The 16318-nt window shown below is 51.3% G+C and overlaps 5 protein-coding genes across 5 annotated transcripts; 2 read left to right on the top strand and 3 right to left on the bottom strand.

Annotated features, from left to right (window-relative positions):
- Positions 1-215: 215 nt before the first annotated feature.
- On the bottom strand, positions 216-2158 carry PC9H_006364 (uncharacterized protein; the record flags this gene model as incomplete). The annotated part of the gene is made up of 11 exons (XM_036775914.1): positions 216-347; positions 420-467; positions 540-786; positions 852-1039; positions 1099-1132; positions 1185-1198; positions 1259-1544; positions 1607-1797; positions 1848-1881; positions 1930-2033; positions 2087-2158. The coding sequence occupies 11 exons, from the start codon at positions 2156-2158 to the stop codon at positions 216-218; spliced, it is 1350 nt and encodes a 449-aa protein (XP_036631933.1).
- Positions 2159-2936: 778 nt separating this feature from the next.
- On the bottom strand, positions 2937-3575 carry PC9H_006365 (uncharacterized protein; the record flags this gene model as incomplete). The annotated part of the gene is made up of 3 exons (XM_036775915.1): positions 2937-3120; positions 3186-3364; positions 3489-3575. 3 exons carry the CDS (start codon positions 3573-3575, stop codon positions 2937-2939), a joined length of 450 nt encoding a protein of 149 aa, XP_036631934.1.
- Positions 3576-5972: 2397 nt separating this feature from the next.
- On the bottom strand, positions 5973-6901 carry PC9H_006366 (uncharacterized protein; the record flags this gene model as incomplete). The annotated part of the gene is made up of 4 exons (XM_036775916.1): positions 5973-6017; positions 6075-6398; positions 6444-6675; positions 6753-6901. 4 exons carry the CDS (start codon positions 6899-6901, stop codon positions 5973-5975), a joined length of 750 nt encoding a protein of 249 aa, XP_036631935.1.
- Positions 6902-7131: 230 nt separating this feature from the next.
- On the top strand, positions 7132-10818 carry PC9H_006367 (uncharacterized protein; the record flags this gene model as incomplete). The annotated part of the gene is made up of 8 exons (XM_036775917.1): positions 7132-7551; positions 7601-8634; positions 8690-8850; positions 8924-9004; positions 9072-9317; positions 9378-9750; positions 9804-10518; positions 10591-10818. The coding sequence occupies 8 exons, from the start codon at positions 7132-7134 to the stop codon at positions 10816-10818; spliced, it is 3258 nt and encodes a 1085-aa protein (XP_036631936.1).
- A 2196-nt stretch (positions 10819-13014) lies between these two features.
- On the top strand, positions 13015-15790 carry CIR1 (putative electron transfer flavoprotein subunit; the record flags this gene model as incomplete). The annotated part of the gene is made up of 3 exons (XM_036775918.1): positions 13015-13375; positions 13695-14270; positions 14721-15790. 3 exons carry the CDS (start codon positions 13015-13017, stop codon positions 15788-15790), a joined length of 2007 nt encoding a protein of 668 aa, XP_036631937.1.
- Between the last annotated feature and the right edge of the window lie 528 nt (positions 15791-16318).

The following is a 16318-nucleotide window of genomic DNA, read 5'->3' on the forward strand; positions in this document are numbered from 1 at the left end:
CTAGTCACCCAATATGTCAAGGCGCGCTCATTGTCTACGTCTCCTACAGCCCTGGATCGTAAATGCTTCGATACCTGAATATGCTGGTTCTGCTGCTATGAATTTCCAACCTTTGCCAATGGGTCTGTATTCGATTCTGGATGTTTGTGATATTAACTGTGTATAAATGATCTGTTTGAAATATACTTTTTTCTGCGGAGTATCTTGTTCGCATGTCAACGACCATTGCCAGCGCTCTTGACCAATATCTTCTCATGGCAGTTGCGAATATACCGAGGCTCTTCGTCCGATATCGTGGCACTGTTTTGAGAGTCTGAGAATTTACAATTCAAATTAGACCTTCTCGACTATTCTTCACCAGTAAGTACTCGAATAGATGTACATAAGGAGAATGGAGATGCACTTCCGCTCCCACATACGCATGGAGGAACGGAAAGCCGGGGGGTCGTGATAGGTATGCATTTATGCTACAAGGGAGTGCGTATGGTTGGATTATCCAACAAAAGGTCGATAATTTGCCAAGCTTCGTCTTGAGTAACCTTAGAAAATTGTGCTTCCTTCATTCCTGCTGCTTTCCAAAGACGAGCGAGTTCAGCGTGTCTAGCTTGCAACTGCCCCTCCGGTTGGTCATCCAGCGGCCACATCGAAGTCACCCCAACTGTTTTCCTTGCCCAATCCTCACCAGCAAGGGCCTTGAAGGTACCTTCGTAGGTGGTGATCGGTTGGATTCGGTTGTCTCCAATATTCTGCAAGTAGATAATACCATCCACGCGTCTCTTAGGGCACCTAAACCATTCGTGGTTTGGTTAATACATCGCATAAATTGCTCTCGAATTGAATGGCTCGCTTACCTCGCACGAACTTTGGCAATCTGAATTTGGTCGATATTTTGCAGCTCAGGTGTGTCGATAAAGATGATCTCGCTCCCTCGTGTGGATTGCTCGTACGGGATAGCCTCGACTTCCATTGTGTTTGGTTCCAATGTCGGTTTATTCGGGTCAGCGGAAGGCATAGGCCTTCCAGCAGCTGTGTTGATAAACTGAAAGTACATAATAAGCGACTCAGTAAAGGCCGGACTGCCCGTTGAACACTAATTACCGTAGATCTCCCGGATCCTGACGCTCCCAGTAGTCTATCGGTTATCTTTAGCTGGCTTTACAAGCGCATTGGTGTTCGGAACGTACGCTATTACGTGAACCTAACAAATATTGAGATATGTTATTGAGGTTGAAAAGTTTATTGCATAAAGCGTACATACTGAATTATACATCCGGTCGATTATACGCCAGGCGTCTGCGTATTGGCCATAAAACCGGTCGACTCGCGCTTGGGATGCACGCCAAAGAATGGACTGTCTCCCTGCCATCTGCATTGCCTTCTTTGTGGGTGTACCCCACTGCGTAGTAACAAACGTGGTCTTGCGCTTCCAGTCCGCCCCACCCAGAGACAAAAAAACGCGAGCGTATGCTACAGCTGGGTCAACTGATCGGTGGTCATCGCTCCTCCGCAGATATATCAAGGCATCTATCCGTCGACTGGGGGACCTGAAATACACACATGTGTCAGTCAGCCTATTGCCAAAGAGGGATAAAATAAGCAAACGAACAACTGAGCAACCTGATCGAAGATTTGGCATGTTTGATGATTGTCTATGTCCAGCCCGAGTGTGTCTATGAAGTGGAAAGTGCATGCGTGGTGCTCGGGCGTATATGAGATCGAATGTATGGATTTTGTTGCAATTTCTAGTGATTGTTTGTCTGCAATGGTTGTCCGCCGGTTGGTAGCCAAATTGATGAACTGCGAGTTGTCAAACTACAGGAAAGGGTGAAAAGACGAGAAGAGCGTACTGTGCTTTTCCCGGAACCTGCCAGGCCTAACACACTGAACGGGTTTGGTGAAACTTCGGACGGTCGATGAATGTATACGCACACAATCACGTAGTTTTCAGGTGAACCCGATGGTTGTGGCGATAGATTATCCAGTTTGCGGGGCTGCCCCTGCGTGAACCGCCGCAGAAATGCCCTTACTATCCCCTACATGGTAGTCACGATTCAGATGAGAAATAAACGAGTGATAGACGCCATACCTTTCGCTTGAGATGAATGTCGTTGTCCTTGGTAAGCTTGGCTGAGACGCTTCTGCCAAAGAGTGGCTTCATTGCTAAAAAGCCGCAGCGACTTCAATGACAAGAGGTAGATGGACTGCCGCTTTATTGCTCCTTGAGGTCAAGAGGGGGCGCAATCCGTGTGGGCAGTGGCGCATCGATTTTGCGAGGCTACTAAAGGCATACGATCTCGACATGAGGGGGCAGCGTGTTGCCTATCTTTTGTGAATCTATTCAGGCGCTATACACCAGGTGGTGTTTTCATGACTTGGACACGAGGGGGCAGTGTAGGCAGCAGCGTGCACTGCTTGGTTTACACACCCGGCACGATGTTCGCTAGTTTGGGAGAGAAACGGGAACTTCATGAATCACTTCAGAAGAGTCCAAGCAAGCTTGGCCACAATTACGACAGCTAAGAGGAAGATACAACGAAGTAACCTATATATGTAGACCATGGCTATAAGTATTCAAGATGAAGTATACAAAATTGATGTCCGTGAAATACCTCGATAACTAACGAGCGACGAAGTTGAGTGCGCATGCTCATTCAAGAGGGCGCAAGATGTTGCGGGGTAAATGAACTACATGGGCGACGCGCGTGGAATTAAAGACGGGGGGGGCGGGGGCCAGGGGGTCTCTTGCTCCGATGATCGAGGCAGAAAGAGGCCGACGGGTGTGTCCATCGGCGGAAATAAGGGTTGCGTGTAAGGCATGCTCCGCGCTGGGCGGGGTTCTAGTTGGTATGTGTACAATGAAGTTGGGTAGACTTGCTGTAGGTGGACGTCGAGAGAGGGGGTAAAGAGAAGGGGCATGTACAGACTGGACGAGAGAATTACGACATCATGGTTCCTTTGACAGCCTTCCAGGCTGCCTCTCGGGTTTGAAGACCCTTGAGTAGCTTGAATAAGACTTGCCGCACACCAGGCATGTACGTCGCGAGTGCCTCTGGTGATGGATCTTCTGACAGGCACTGTTCAAGAACTGCGCGTAAGTCTTGGGGGATGGAATGGATGTCACTGTTTCAAAGAATGCGCTAGTTCAAGTACCAAGGACAAGGAAAGGAAAAGAAGCGATGACTCACGTTAGATCGATGCGATGATACGCAAAAGCTCTAATGACATTATTGAAGTCTGTCCCAACGGTAACGTACACGTCGCTGACTTCTGTCTCAGTCAACTGCCCTGTACTCCATAGTCGAAGGGATTCTTGCAGTTGCTTCGTCGAAAGCAGGAGCCTGTGTACTGCAGCAGACACATCCGACTGGAAAACGGCCAGAGAGCAGAGACGGTAACAACCGGTGGTTCCGCAGTTCCATGTAACGGATAGAGTCAAGTAGGAACCGTTAGCTGAATTGGTAGTGAATGCCAGGTACGATGCTACTTACGGGTGAATTCTGCTTCCCCCATTGCGCGCTGTGGTTGCTGGAACTGCTCGAGCTCGACGCCGACGTTCGTGGATTCTGAGCGTACATTTGTTGGTAAGCTTATCGACGACCAGACTGTCGTGTAGTGGCAGGATATGTAGCGTCAATGCAGGAATGAACCGCGGTCGAAGCACGATTTATGGTCAATTCTAGTCGACAATTAATTGCCAGGTCGCTGCCGTACAGCCGTGATAAGTCTGATGGAAGCGACGGTCTATATGGTTGGGGCCGATCATCAGTGGAAAATTGAATATATGAGTTGGCGATTCGGAATACTCACAGCGATATAAACCTGATTCAAGACCGGTGAATGTGGAGGCTGGTGGGTTTTCGGAGAGTTGTGGTCGGGCAGCTCAGAAGCGCAGGATTTATATACCAAAAAGGCATGTTCTGCCATAATCGCATGCCAGACTTTTGCGCTGACAACACAACATTTGACCCGAGGGCTGCGTTGGCGAGTGCCAGTGCATTCGTGAAATTTTCATGCGGTACAGTTCATCAGCGTAGTAAAGCAAGATTCCAACCAAATGCTCCATCCATCATTCGTATCTCACATCAAAACGCGGGACCAAAACTGATGGCTTGATGCCACACTCCGGGTCCGGCTGCCAGAAGGCAGAAAGGCACTCTTTGACTACTGTACTCTAATGTACATGCAGCGGATTGGATAGCGTGCGTAGCAACGACCAGACACGAGACGTCGGAAAGCGGTCGTGCGGTTCCGCAGAGATGGCTGTTCTACAAGGTTGCAGATCATTTACTTAGTTGGTGGTACTTGTCAGATCACGCTATCTGTTTCGAATCGACTATCCCGGTTCACAGAAACCTCCCATTGTTTGCATCAACCCCTAGCTAGCAATTGTCTAGTTCGAATTTAGCCATTACCAGCGCGAACAGCGATGATGCTTGATGCCTACAAGTCACATACTCGGGGACTCCCCATCACAGCTTGGTCTAACACCCCGATCAAACCTCGCTGGCACTGTTGGGAACTTGGCGTATTGCCAGCGATCTTGTCTGGTAGACATACAGCATCGCGTAACCTCCCATATGAAGGGTTTCGCATCTTGCGCTGTTCCTTACAGCGGGCGGCATCAACTTCGCCGAGCAAGGTACTACAGCCGCTTGTATGAGTAGTGCACGGAGTATCATCAAGCATGGGCTCTTCACAGACCTCAAGAGAGGGGGGATTTCGAAGCAAGCAGGTAGGTCACGAACCCAGAAATATTCCTGTCAAACCAGCGATGCAGGTTCAGAAAATCGTGGCAGCTACGAAGATGGAGGTCGGCATGAATAAGTATATGAAGTAGCATCAAGGGGGATCCTCACGTCCGTGGCTTGCTGATAAATTTAACCAACGATATGTTCTATCGAGACACGATGGGATTCTTAGCCGAGAATGCCGACTTCTCTGGTTGACCCCTGGGCCTTGCTTGAAGTTTTATCTGCAACGAGCATCAAAACAGCTATGTTTTATACATGAGTCCATCGGTTCCATGTAGCATCAGCAGGACCTGTAAGACCTGTAATAAGTGCTGACCTCCGCGGCTTGATCATACCATCGCGATTTAGAAGCGTGGCTATGGTCATATCCGAAGGGACAAGGCTCGTCGAGAAAACATAGAGCTGAACCTCATCGTGCTCGTTCCTCGTGAAGAGTGCTCGACAATGTATGAATCGGTACCACTAGGCCATAGATTTTGTCATATCTTCAATCTGCAGAAGACATATCGGGTTCAGAGCGACGTATACGTAGATGCCAACCGAACCTGGAAGCGGAGGAGGGCGTGAATATTGTGGATTAGGGTTGGGACTGGGAGCGCTGCTCAAGTCGGGGATCTGGTAGTCGGGGCCCGCAAGTCAAAGGGTATCGTAAAGCTTGAAGTACACGAAGCTACAGCCCGAAGGTGTAGAAGGTATAGATAAGGAAGATTTATGGCGGGACGGTGACATGCACGCTGTACTCGATAAGCTGGGTGGCTGGTACGAGACGCCAAAAAAGTGCATCGAATTCGCCAGCAAATCTACGTTCCTGTTGTTCTATTTCCATCAGGAAAGCAACAGAGTCGCGAGCTCACAGGCATTGCTGTGAAGCCACGCGAAGTACATTTTGGGGAATACAATTTCCACGAAAAAGCTGAGGACGTGTGAGCGAGCGTACAAAATACTATCAAAGGGTGCCTACGTACGTTCGCTGGTAAATGATGCAATCCACCGAGGGGTTAAAGTTGGATTCCGAGCAGTACTAAGAAGTCCCACTGTTTACAAGTTCAAGCTGTGCCCGAAGAGATACCACTTCGGCGCAATCTTCGATGTTTTTCAACAATGAGTGGATTAGCAGGAAATATATACTCTCTTGCTTGGCCTGCTGAGGGCCAAACATGGATCAAACGTAGGAAGTCTAATCAATCAAAAGGGTACGGGCAAATACATCACCAAGGCAGATCATTGCTTCCTAGCGGCTGCCTTGACCTCTATCATGAAGCCGCCCTAGGCAGACATCAATCAATTGTTGGATGTAACGAAGTTTCAAAAACAGCGACGCACATCTGTACCACACATATCGACGAGTGCCTGTGTCTGACGCCACACCCAGCCATATTGCGCTCTCATGTTCTCCTGCTTCAACGGGTCCGACGTGAGGTACGTCGCGACACGCAGCTGCGTCTCGCTGTCCAGCGCGCGAAACTCGGCGACGGTCCCAGGGAATCTTTTGGCCTTCTCGCGACGCATCTCCTCATCGCGCTTGGTGATTCTGGCGACCTGCCCTTCCAAGGGTAAGAGGGTGTGAAGGTAAGTGTGATCGAGGCGTTCTCGATCATCCGCGAATTTGGTGTTCAGCACGTATTGAGAGCGCGAGTTATATAGGGCCTATGTACATTTAGCTTCCCCGGTAAAGTAGGTCCGGGTGCGTACCTCCATCGCTTTGTAGGCAGCGACCGCAGTCGGATTGTTCTCGCTAGGGACGAGGTACTGCGACTCGTCCTTGCTCAAAAACTTGTCCAGCGCGTCCTCGTGGTATTCTTCGCCATGAAGGCGTTGCAACGCAGCCAGATCGTCTGCGTATTGGGACTTGACTTCCGCGACGCGCTGCTTGAACATCTCGAGACCATCGGGTTTCTCGGCGTCCTCTTTCATGGACTTTAGACTTGAACAAGGAACCATTGGGACGGGTGGTTACGTTGGGCCAAATATGAGGATTCATGATGCGGTGGGGTGCCTTACCTTGGAAATGGCCGCCGTTTGAATTCTAGGATGAAGTGGGCGCGACGTGCAGCGTCAACATGCGAAGTACTTGGGTTCGAAGGATCTTGCACGTCGCCAGGGTGTTGAGTGAATGGATTTGGCTTCTCCTCTTGGTTATGTGCAGACATAGTGCCGATGTTGATAGCTGCCCTTGTTCAGTAGTTCGAGAGTATGATTTAGCACGAAGTTCACAAACTCCTTAGAATATCACGACTTATCAGCAAAATATTCACACGATCAATATCGCGGACTATCTAGCACTTGCAATCATTCCACACTTCCCTCGCCTACCACGTTATCTTGCGAATTTTGCGACCATTAGCGCACTCAGTCAAGCCCACACGTATGCTAATATAAGATGAGCTTGACCGGAAGTCGTGAAAGCCTGTTCCCAGCGACGTCCATAACGCGGCTTCCGCGAACACCATCCCATGAAAGCCTGACCGCCCACCCTCTGCTGGCCCCATCCTCGCCCCAGGACCCAGGAGCGACGCCAACAATCAGCTCCCCATATGTACCGTATACTCCGAGGCAACGTGTATCCCCCTCGTCCACGGCCACGAATGCCACCGTGCACCAGTCCGTGACGGCTTCACCTCCTCACCAGTTCCAAGGGGATGCGACTAGTCGTTTGCAGTTGATGAACTTGAAGGCCGCTACGCAGAATATCGGGCTAGATAGCACTAGCATCGGGTGGGCGATGCTGGACAAATTAGTGACGGAGGGCGACCAAGGAGCGGAGTGGACCGAGATATGGAATGCACTGACTGTGGGGAAGGTGGGTGCTATATTCTGTACTGGATCACTTGCTAATGATCTACTTGCAGGCGACACTACTATTACCCACGGAGCACTTCTCGGCACACGACAAGTGCACTGCAGCCTTCATCAAGGACCACATCGTGTACTATGACGAGACACCGAAAGGGCCTACACCGTTGGTCACGCTATCAGGCCTGCGCGGCTACATGGAACGCGGCGAAACGCTCGTCTTCCGATCGTCGCTGCATCCGTCCACGAAGCACTTCCACGACATCACGGTCCTCTCGACGCGGTCCAACTCCTTCGCGTCTCTCCCGCCGCTGCCGAACCACCTCGCCCTCTCCAGCCCGAGCCCTTACCCCACGTTCACCATCTCCGCGCAGACGAACAGCGTACCTCTCCCCCCGCGCGCGTCACTGTCGAAGCCCCCGCTCCCCCCTCGCCCCCAAAGCCGTGCCAACGCCCCTGCATCCGTGTCGCGACTCTCCAACCCCTTCGCCTCGCTCTTCGGGCATAAACAGCCACCCTCTCCCAACCCCTCGACGGCGCCAACCGCCTCGCAGACCAGCCCGACCTCGGCTGACGCCGCCGACCACGTGTGCGAAATCACCGCCTTTGCGATCAACCGCAAGATCGTCTCCAAGGATATTGGCAGAGAGATCAACCGCGCGTTGAGAGCTGAGATCAAGGAGTCACTCGCTGGGCTGCCTACGTCAGTCACTGATCGCGTGCACGAGTTCAGCAGCGACTTCTACCCCCTCGTCAAAGCGTCGAAGTTCAGCGCGAACAAGAAGCCGTTCAAGACCACGGAAACGGGGTCGCCTGGGTTCCCGGGGCAGTCGCCAGCCGCGTCTTCGTCTTCGGTGTTGATAATAAATCCGATACTCGAGTCGCCGGAGGATTTGTCGGAGAGATTTCAGGATTTCTACGCGTCGGTGGAAGAGGACTTGAGAGGAGGGAGCACACCGTTCCTGAGCAGGAAGCGCGACGACCAGCCCCCTGGTGAGGAGACGGTGACTCAGAAGATAGATAGCGATGCAAAGATTGCGGAGATCATGGAGACTGTCGAGCGAACAATATGTTCACTGTTTTACGACAGGTCAGTTGGACGATTCCTATTCTGAAAGGCGCTAAACACTAACGACGACGTATAGGGTATTCATGCAACCCACTTCCGACGACGCGTCACACGACGAGGCATTGTCTGGTCGCGTTGCTGCTCTGAATATGCTGGACCTAGGTTTAGAACATCTCGACATCGTTGTTGGCGATTTGGCACCAGAGCTGAACCTTGTTGTAAAGGCATGCGGTGAAAGTGAGGACATTCTCCTCACCCAGTTCTTCTCCCGCCGCCGCCTTCTGGATGGCTGTACTCATCTCTACTATAGCTCTGACGCAATTGGACGTCGCATGCCGGTCGCCAGGCGATAAGGCAGCGGTTCTCGTCGCCGCACATAAGGTTGTAGTAGGTGAAACAACCTCTCGATGTATTCACATTTTACTTTATTTTAACTGATTGAATATGAATACATATAGATGGTCTATCCAGGCTCCCTCCAATACGCCTAAAATCGCAAGCCGAATCCCGAACACCGTCGACTCTTCCAACTCCTATCCGGGACAAGCCCTTAACAGGTCTCCCAATAACAGAGTCTCCTCTCTCAGCCCCCCAGGAATCTTCTACATCTGAACCTTCCACGGCTCACTCAGAAACGGAAGACGAACCACCCGCCCAGGGAGAGTCCCCGATGATCCTGTTAACCGATGCTGGCGCGCCAGCAAGTGTGCTGGCAGCCGCAGCCACATCATCACCGGAGGAAGAAGACTCTGCCCCAGCACCAGAGCAAGAAAAGGAGAAGGAGAAGCCGACGCTGGTGATCTCCTCTGATCCACCCCCCGACGCTGACATTGAGAAACCCGCCCCACCCGCGCTCCCTCCGAGATCCGAGTCCAGTCGTCTATCATTCTCCCCCGAGCCCCGCAAGGAGCCAACACCCGTCTCCGGTGATGTCCTACTCCCCATGGTCATCTTCTCCGTCGTCAAAGCCAACCCGCCGCATTTGGTTTCGCACTTGCTGTTCACGCAACGGTTTCGAAACCAGACTGTGGGAGGGGAGGAGAGTTATTGTTTAATCAACTTGTTGGCCGTTGCTGAGTTCTTGGAGAATGTGGACCTTGCAGCACTTGGGCTGAATGATGTCAATAAGGTGATGAGGTACGTGACTTTTGTCACAGATCTATTGGTTCAATGTTCATAACATCAAACAGTACGGCGGATTTGACGCCTCTCCCGGTTCCACGCAGTCCATCTATATTGACACCACCCACACCCGAAGCTACTATTGCCCGGCTAGAGGAAATCCGTGGCAGAGTCGGCCAAGGCGTAGACGCTGCGAACAAAGTAATAAACGGCGTCGTCGACTCCTCGTTCACCATCCTCCGCTCCATCATAACCAACAACCCAAACAGCCCCCTCAACATTAACCCATCACCCATCAACGCCATTCCATCACCAATCGACGAGCAACATGCTAGTAGGCCTGGGTTCGGCCTTCTGCGGCGGCAAAGCAGTGGGTTCTCGCTTGCTAGTATCGCGGCGTCCCTGCCTATCCCTGGTGCACGAAGCAAGTCCGTGCTTGAGGAGACGGGGCGGCCACTGCTGCCTGTTTCGAGGCCTAGTTCAGTGCGGTCGTCGCACCTCAAAGAGAGGGCCGATGATGACTCCTCAGTCACGTCGACATCGCAAGGGAGTGACGATGAAACAGGCGAAGACGAGGAGGCTGAGGATGAAGGAGAGGAGGGTGAACAGGGTGATGGCGACCAGATCGTAATGGGGAGTGGGAAGCGGGAGTTTGATGCAAGGAGTATCAGGAGCTTTGAGAGTATGATGAGTGATAGGCAGAAAGGTCGCGAGAGGAGCGGGACAGGGAGAAAGAGCTTGACAGACAGGTTGGCGAGGGTGTCGGGGATTGTTTCGTTGAAGGTTCGTTTTACTCACATCCATCGGCAGTCTGTCTTGACAACAGCCACTTTACTTTTGTCGTCGTATTTGTAGGACTCGTCACCCTCAAGACGCTCCTCCATCCTACCGCCGTCTTACACGAGTGGTCCTCACGGTTCAGGCCCATCGTCCCCCGTAGGCTCGCTACGATTAGCGCCTCCTAATCCCAGATTTCTGCAGTGCACTGAAGGTGACCTCAAAATATCGGAGATTGGAGAGCTCTTGAGAGAGTACAGGCGTCTTGCTAATGGCATCAGGGCTGTTGGCGGTTTCGAGGAGTGATTTGTTCAATTATTTAAAGATACATCACATTACACGTAGACACATATATTCACGCCTTTTTCTACGAGCGCCGGACGATACGCTGCTATCCATACTCTAGGGCGTACAATACTCTGGAAGTAACAAATTGAAATTAGCGCCTGGACCAGAAGCATGTGCGCTTAGCCCCTACTGTGTAACCACGTGTTAACTTTCCCATAAGCAACAACTCTCGTACCCAAATCACCGCAGACTACACCGACACCGACAGACCTCAAGACGACAAGATGGTGAGTATGATTCTCGTCTGCATAGTGTTGGATGTTCCTCTACGCATTGGATGGATGGTGTATGAGTGATCTCTGCGACAAAGGACGTTGTTTTCGGGGTGGATTACGCTTGGGCGGGATGGATGTGCTTGGGCCGATGTTTGAGTGTTGGAAACTGGTGCGATGGGTGGGACGCTTCGGTTGGCTTGAGGAGCAAGAAACTTTGTAAGACGGTGGAGCGCTCAGTGCCCAGCACGGCCAACGCGTCGAGGGACTGAAATTTACTTGTCATATCCTTTGTTTCCTCTGCGATACTACGTTCGATCGGTTGCTCATTATTTTTGCTTTGCAGACGAAAGGTTAGTTTCAACCATCAGCCGTTGGGCAGCCCGCTCTGCCCTTCAAACGATCAATGCTTATCCGCTTTCATATCCCTTCGATGAATAGGAACATCGTCCTTCGGGTATGTACGCATCCTCTGCTTGATCTCGCTTGTGATGCTCATGGATTTATCGGTTTCGTGTAATACAGTAAGAGACATACCAAGACCCACACCCTGTGCCGCCGCTGCGGACATCGTGCCTTCCATAGACAACACAAAAGTATGTCAAGATCATCAACTGTCCTGCCCTGAGCTCACGTCCTTCCTCCAATTCTTGCTGTTCCGCTTGTGATGGATCCATCTTCAATCCGCGTTTGCGATTCGACTAGCCTGCGCTCAATGCGGCTTCCCCTCCGCCAAGTTGCGTTCTTATGAATGGGGTCAAAAGGCCAAGCGCAGAAAGACCACCGGCACTGGCCGCATGAGCTACTTGAAAGGCGTATCGAGACGGTTCAAGAATGGTTTCCGGTTAGTGCTGTCCAATCCGCATCCGGTTCGTGTCCGATGAGCATATATTTGTAGAGAGAACACCGTAGCGACGAAGAGAGCCAAGAAGACTACTGCTGAGGCATGAGCGGAGCTTATACTTCGGCTCTCCCTTTCTTTCCCCCCTATACAACGGGTCACTGCGTCCCATTGTCGCATTATGTACTGCATAACGTTGCATCCTTCATAAGCCCTCCCAGGTGAAAATACATGCCTCATGCCCATGCCTCCATGAATCCTCTGCTGCGCTTTCATGAAAATCATGCAACGTGGCCCTCTTGTAGCATTAGGTGTGAATGGACGGAGATTGTCTTACCTCAGTCTTTCAAGACCGTATTGTTTGAATGGGAATGTGACAGTGCTGCGATAAGAGATAAGATGCTTGTGGGCTATCTGATAAGATCATTTGTCCTAGTGAGGTTAGCAGATTTGTAATTGTCAGGGGCTGATGATTATCTTGCTGGCACTTCGGAAATGTCCACATAAATGTCAAGTTTGATGACATGGGCAAGACGCAGGATTACTACCTCCGAGGTCACCGTTCCATGAAAATTTTGAGAGGTAGCTGCTGGCAAATACCTTGAGAAGATTTCCGTGCTTAGGGACTAGAAAACCGCCGGAGTACTGGACCCCTGCAGGTGCGGCTGAGCATACATTTCCCCCCCTAAGGCAACAAAAAAATTCGCTCTATAAGTTCGCATATAAAGTGTTCCAGTTCTTTTGCGTCTCAAGATCTCACTGCGTCGAGACCTCTAATAATGACAAGATGTTCGTGATTAGATAATCTCTCGTTATCTGCGGTGATTGTGGGATTATCGTAATGAGCGCCGGATGATTGGCTGGGATATAAATATTTAGCCGGTTATCTGGGCTTTTATCTCAAAACCTGTCACCCTTGAACTTAGCTCTCAAATTCTCGAATTTACCCCTTCTCCTCATCGTACTTCCTGTCCATATCCCTCAGCCAGCGCATCAGCTGCAGAGTACTACTCCCCCGAAGACGCCCACTTCCCGCACTACGACGCCACGCTAGACCGCTTCCGGATCAATTGCCCAATTCAACACAAAAACCAACCCGCCATGTCACCGGTAGTTTTGGAAGCCCCAGCGATGAGCATGAACATGCACAGCACGCCCATGTCCCCCATCGCACGACTTTCTCAGTTCTCGCCGAACGGCACGTCAGATCTTATTCGCAGCAACGAGTCGCTGTCGTCCCCAGTCTCGTCGCCATTGCCTCCGTCGGATCGACCACAAGCTGCTGAATTGCTCCCCCTCGACCCATTGACTCCTTCAAACTTGTCAAGCGATCAAATTGACCCCAGCTTGATGAATTCTGAGAAAGACAAAGCTTCACGGGGTCCTTGCCTCAATTGCGGTATCAAGGACACTCCTCTATGGCGGAGAGATGCAGACGGTAATCCTTTGTGCAATGCCTGTGGTGAGTCGTTCTTTTCCGATTCGATCATTATCTCCACGCGAGATGGAGACGTTTTTGGCGTGCAGTTCTGCAGGAACCTAGTCTACGTAGCCAACGTGTCGTGCGTGTAGTCCACGACTAATCTGTGTCTTTCGCTTTGCTGTGAAACGCGTGCCTGTGGACGCGTGTTGTCAAGCCTTGATGATCCATGTCTTTGTGATCCATCTTGTGTATCTCCTTTTCTTCGTGTCTTTGGGGGACGTTGTCTTGACGCCTTTCCTCTCCTTTGACTTATCCTTCAGGCTGGACCTCGCATATTTACGTACTCATCACTATTCAGGTCTCTATCAAAAATCAAAGCGCATGCCTCGCCCTTCACCACTTGGCCGGACTCCTCCTCCAACGACCCATGCAGCCAATCAGCCTATTAAGTCTGGCACGCAACCGTCGCCGTTCGCCGTCCCAAAGCCTAGCACCCCTCAACCAACTACAAACGGCAGGCAGCCCAACTCTCCGACGATGGCTACAAACCAATCGCAAAGTAAATCCAGTCATGCTGCTGGTACCTGTCCAGGCGATGGACGATGTGACGGTACGGGAGGAACATCAGCGTGTAATGGGTGCCCGACGTATAATAATACTTTGGCCGTAACAGCGCGCTTGGAGATGGAGGGTGCAGCCCAGGAAGCGAATGCTGGAGAACAGACGCCTGCCGGCCTTCAAGGGCCAGGATCTCCTACGCACCCTGAAGCCTCGTCGCCGGAAGCGACTGGGAGCCCGGAGGCCGGGCATTCTACGCCAGGGGGCAAGAAAGCTCGTGCGGCCGTTGGCGCATTAAGCTGTTTCAACTGTGGGACGAGCACGACGCCCTTGTGGCGGAGGGACGATGTTGGCAATAACATTTGTAATGCTTGTGGTGCGTGTCTATATGCTTGGCTTGTTACGAATTTTTCCTCTTGCCTCTTGCATGATTCCTTGCGCCTTTTGTTTTCCTAATCCCGATGCCTCCGGTTTTTTCTCATCGCGATGCGGGCATTTGCTTCTCTCCTTCGTTCCCATTTGCTTCCGTTCTCATCATCAATGGGAACCCTCGAAACGTCACTCATGTGACAACGGCAACAAGGGTGGATCATCTTATCTGATTATGCATGTTAACCCTGTTGTCTTATCAATCTTATCTCTCACGGTAGCAGAAGTTGATTTTGGGACGTTCGTTCTTACTGGTAGTGCCTTCTGCGTACTGTTTCACGCGGTGTTGTGTGTGTATGCCCAGCTACGTTTAAAGCTTTCCTTTTCTTGCCTAATTATATACGCTCCCTCGTGTCTTTGATCCCATTTTACGGTTGCTTATTCTCGCGTTTTCCAGGGCTTTACTTCAAGCTACACGGGACTCACCGTCCGAATTCTATGAAGAAGACGGTTATTAAGCGGAGGAAAAGAGTACCTGCTGCACCTGGTATGGGTGGAACTTCTGGTCCAATAACTCGTATGACCGACCAAGCTGCCGCTGAAACTCTAGTTTCGGTTGGACGGTTTGCCCCCGGTGGAAGTGCTCCAGGTACCGCTGGCGAAGAAAGTGAAGCAGAAGCCTCAGAACCACCCAAGAAACGCAGAAGCAGGAAGAGTCGGATTACCGCCAACGACAAACGCGGGGACGACGACGTGGCCATGGAAGGGACCGAAGAGGAAAACCGAGAGAGCGATCGGGATAGAGAACGCGATTCGCGAAGGAAAAAACCCAAGGATAGCAGTTGGGGTGAAGGAGGTTCGCCCCCACGCGCCGGTTCTGGTGCTCCTTCAGATATTCGTTTTGCTCACCTTCAGCGCCCTGGCTCAGGTTCAGGTTATGCTTCTCCCCATCCTATGGGGCTTGACCTTCCACCGCTTCCGGGACTTAGCGGCGATCCTAACCGTCCTTTCCTAGCACACTTTTCGGTACCTCCATCAAGTTTCATACGGTCGGGGTCTGCTGCGCCTAGCAGAACTCATTCACCCATGGGCCCACCAACGCACGCGCTCCACTTACACTCAGGTTTTTTGCCACCACCTCCCCCTCATTTGATGGGTGGAGGGCCTTTCCACCCAGATCACCCTTTCAATATCGCACCGTTCATCGGTAACGGTCCCGTTACAGTTCCCGACTTGGAGAGGCATTATATGGAGCTTGAGACCTACAAAAAGGTCTTTGAAGATCTAGCCGCAAAGACGGAACGGATGATGATGTCGGTGAAAAAGGGGATCGATGACATGAAGGGTCCGACCAGTAGCTCGCCTCCCCCGCAGCCTCCACAAACCTCGCCATCCCCAACTCCTCAAGCATCCACGCAGGAACCTCCATCTCCTGCGCAGGTTGCTATTCCGCTGGCTCGTAGCGCGGCTCCTACTAGGGACCGACCTCGGGAAAATGTTTGGCCCACAGAGCCGGCTAGGGAATAAATCGCTTGGTGACTTCCTTTGCCTTTTTTGTTCGGCTCGCTGCCATTTTCAAGCGGACGTTTTATTCTGCCCTTCTGAGCATGCGCTTGTTTATCTATCGTTCATTTTGTCTATAGCCTCGTCTAATGTTTTTATACCTCGCGAAATCCTTGTTGTCTCGCCCCCATTTTTATGGACCGTTTTTATCGAATGCTCGTATTTAATTCTTCGTATATATCCTCTTGCCATTTTGTGCAGTCCTACTCACTTCGTCCGCCTCCCCCAGCTCACTCTCCTGCACCTCTCCAATCCCCTCTTCTCAACTACCCAACTCCGCACGCTCAGTTTATGGTCTTATCTCGTCGTTCATGCTATCTTTGGTTTGCTTGTCCAGTTGTTTATTTTACTCAGTAGTGTGGAGCACTGCTTCTACGTTAATCTATGTCGTGTATATCCCTATGTCCGTTGTTACTGGTTATTGTTCGTATTGGCCTTTCGGTCATTCGTATGCCAATTTGTGACCGTGTGAGTAAATGGACATTTAGATGT

The sequence above is a fragment of the Pleurotus ostreatus genome (assembly GCF_014466165.1).
Source record: "Pleurotus ostreatus strain PC9 chromosome Unknown scaffold_4, whole genome shotgun sequence".
In the NCBI taxonomy this organism is placed as follows: Eukaryota; Fungi; Basidiomycota; class Agaricomycetes; order Agaricales; family Pleurotaceae; genus Pleurotus; species Pleurotus ostreatus.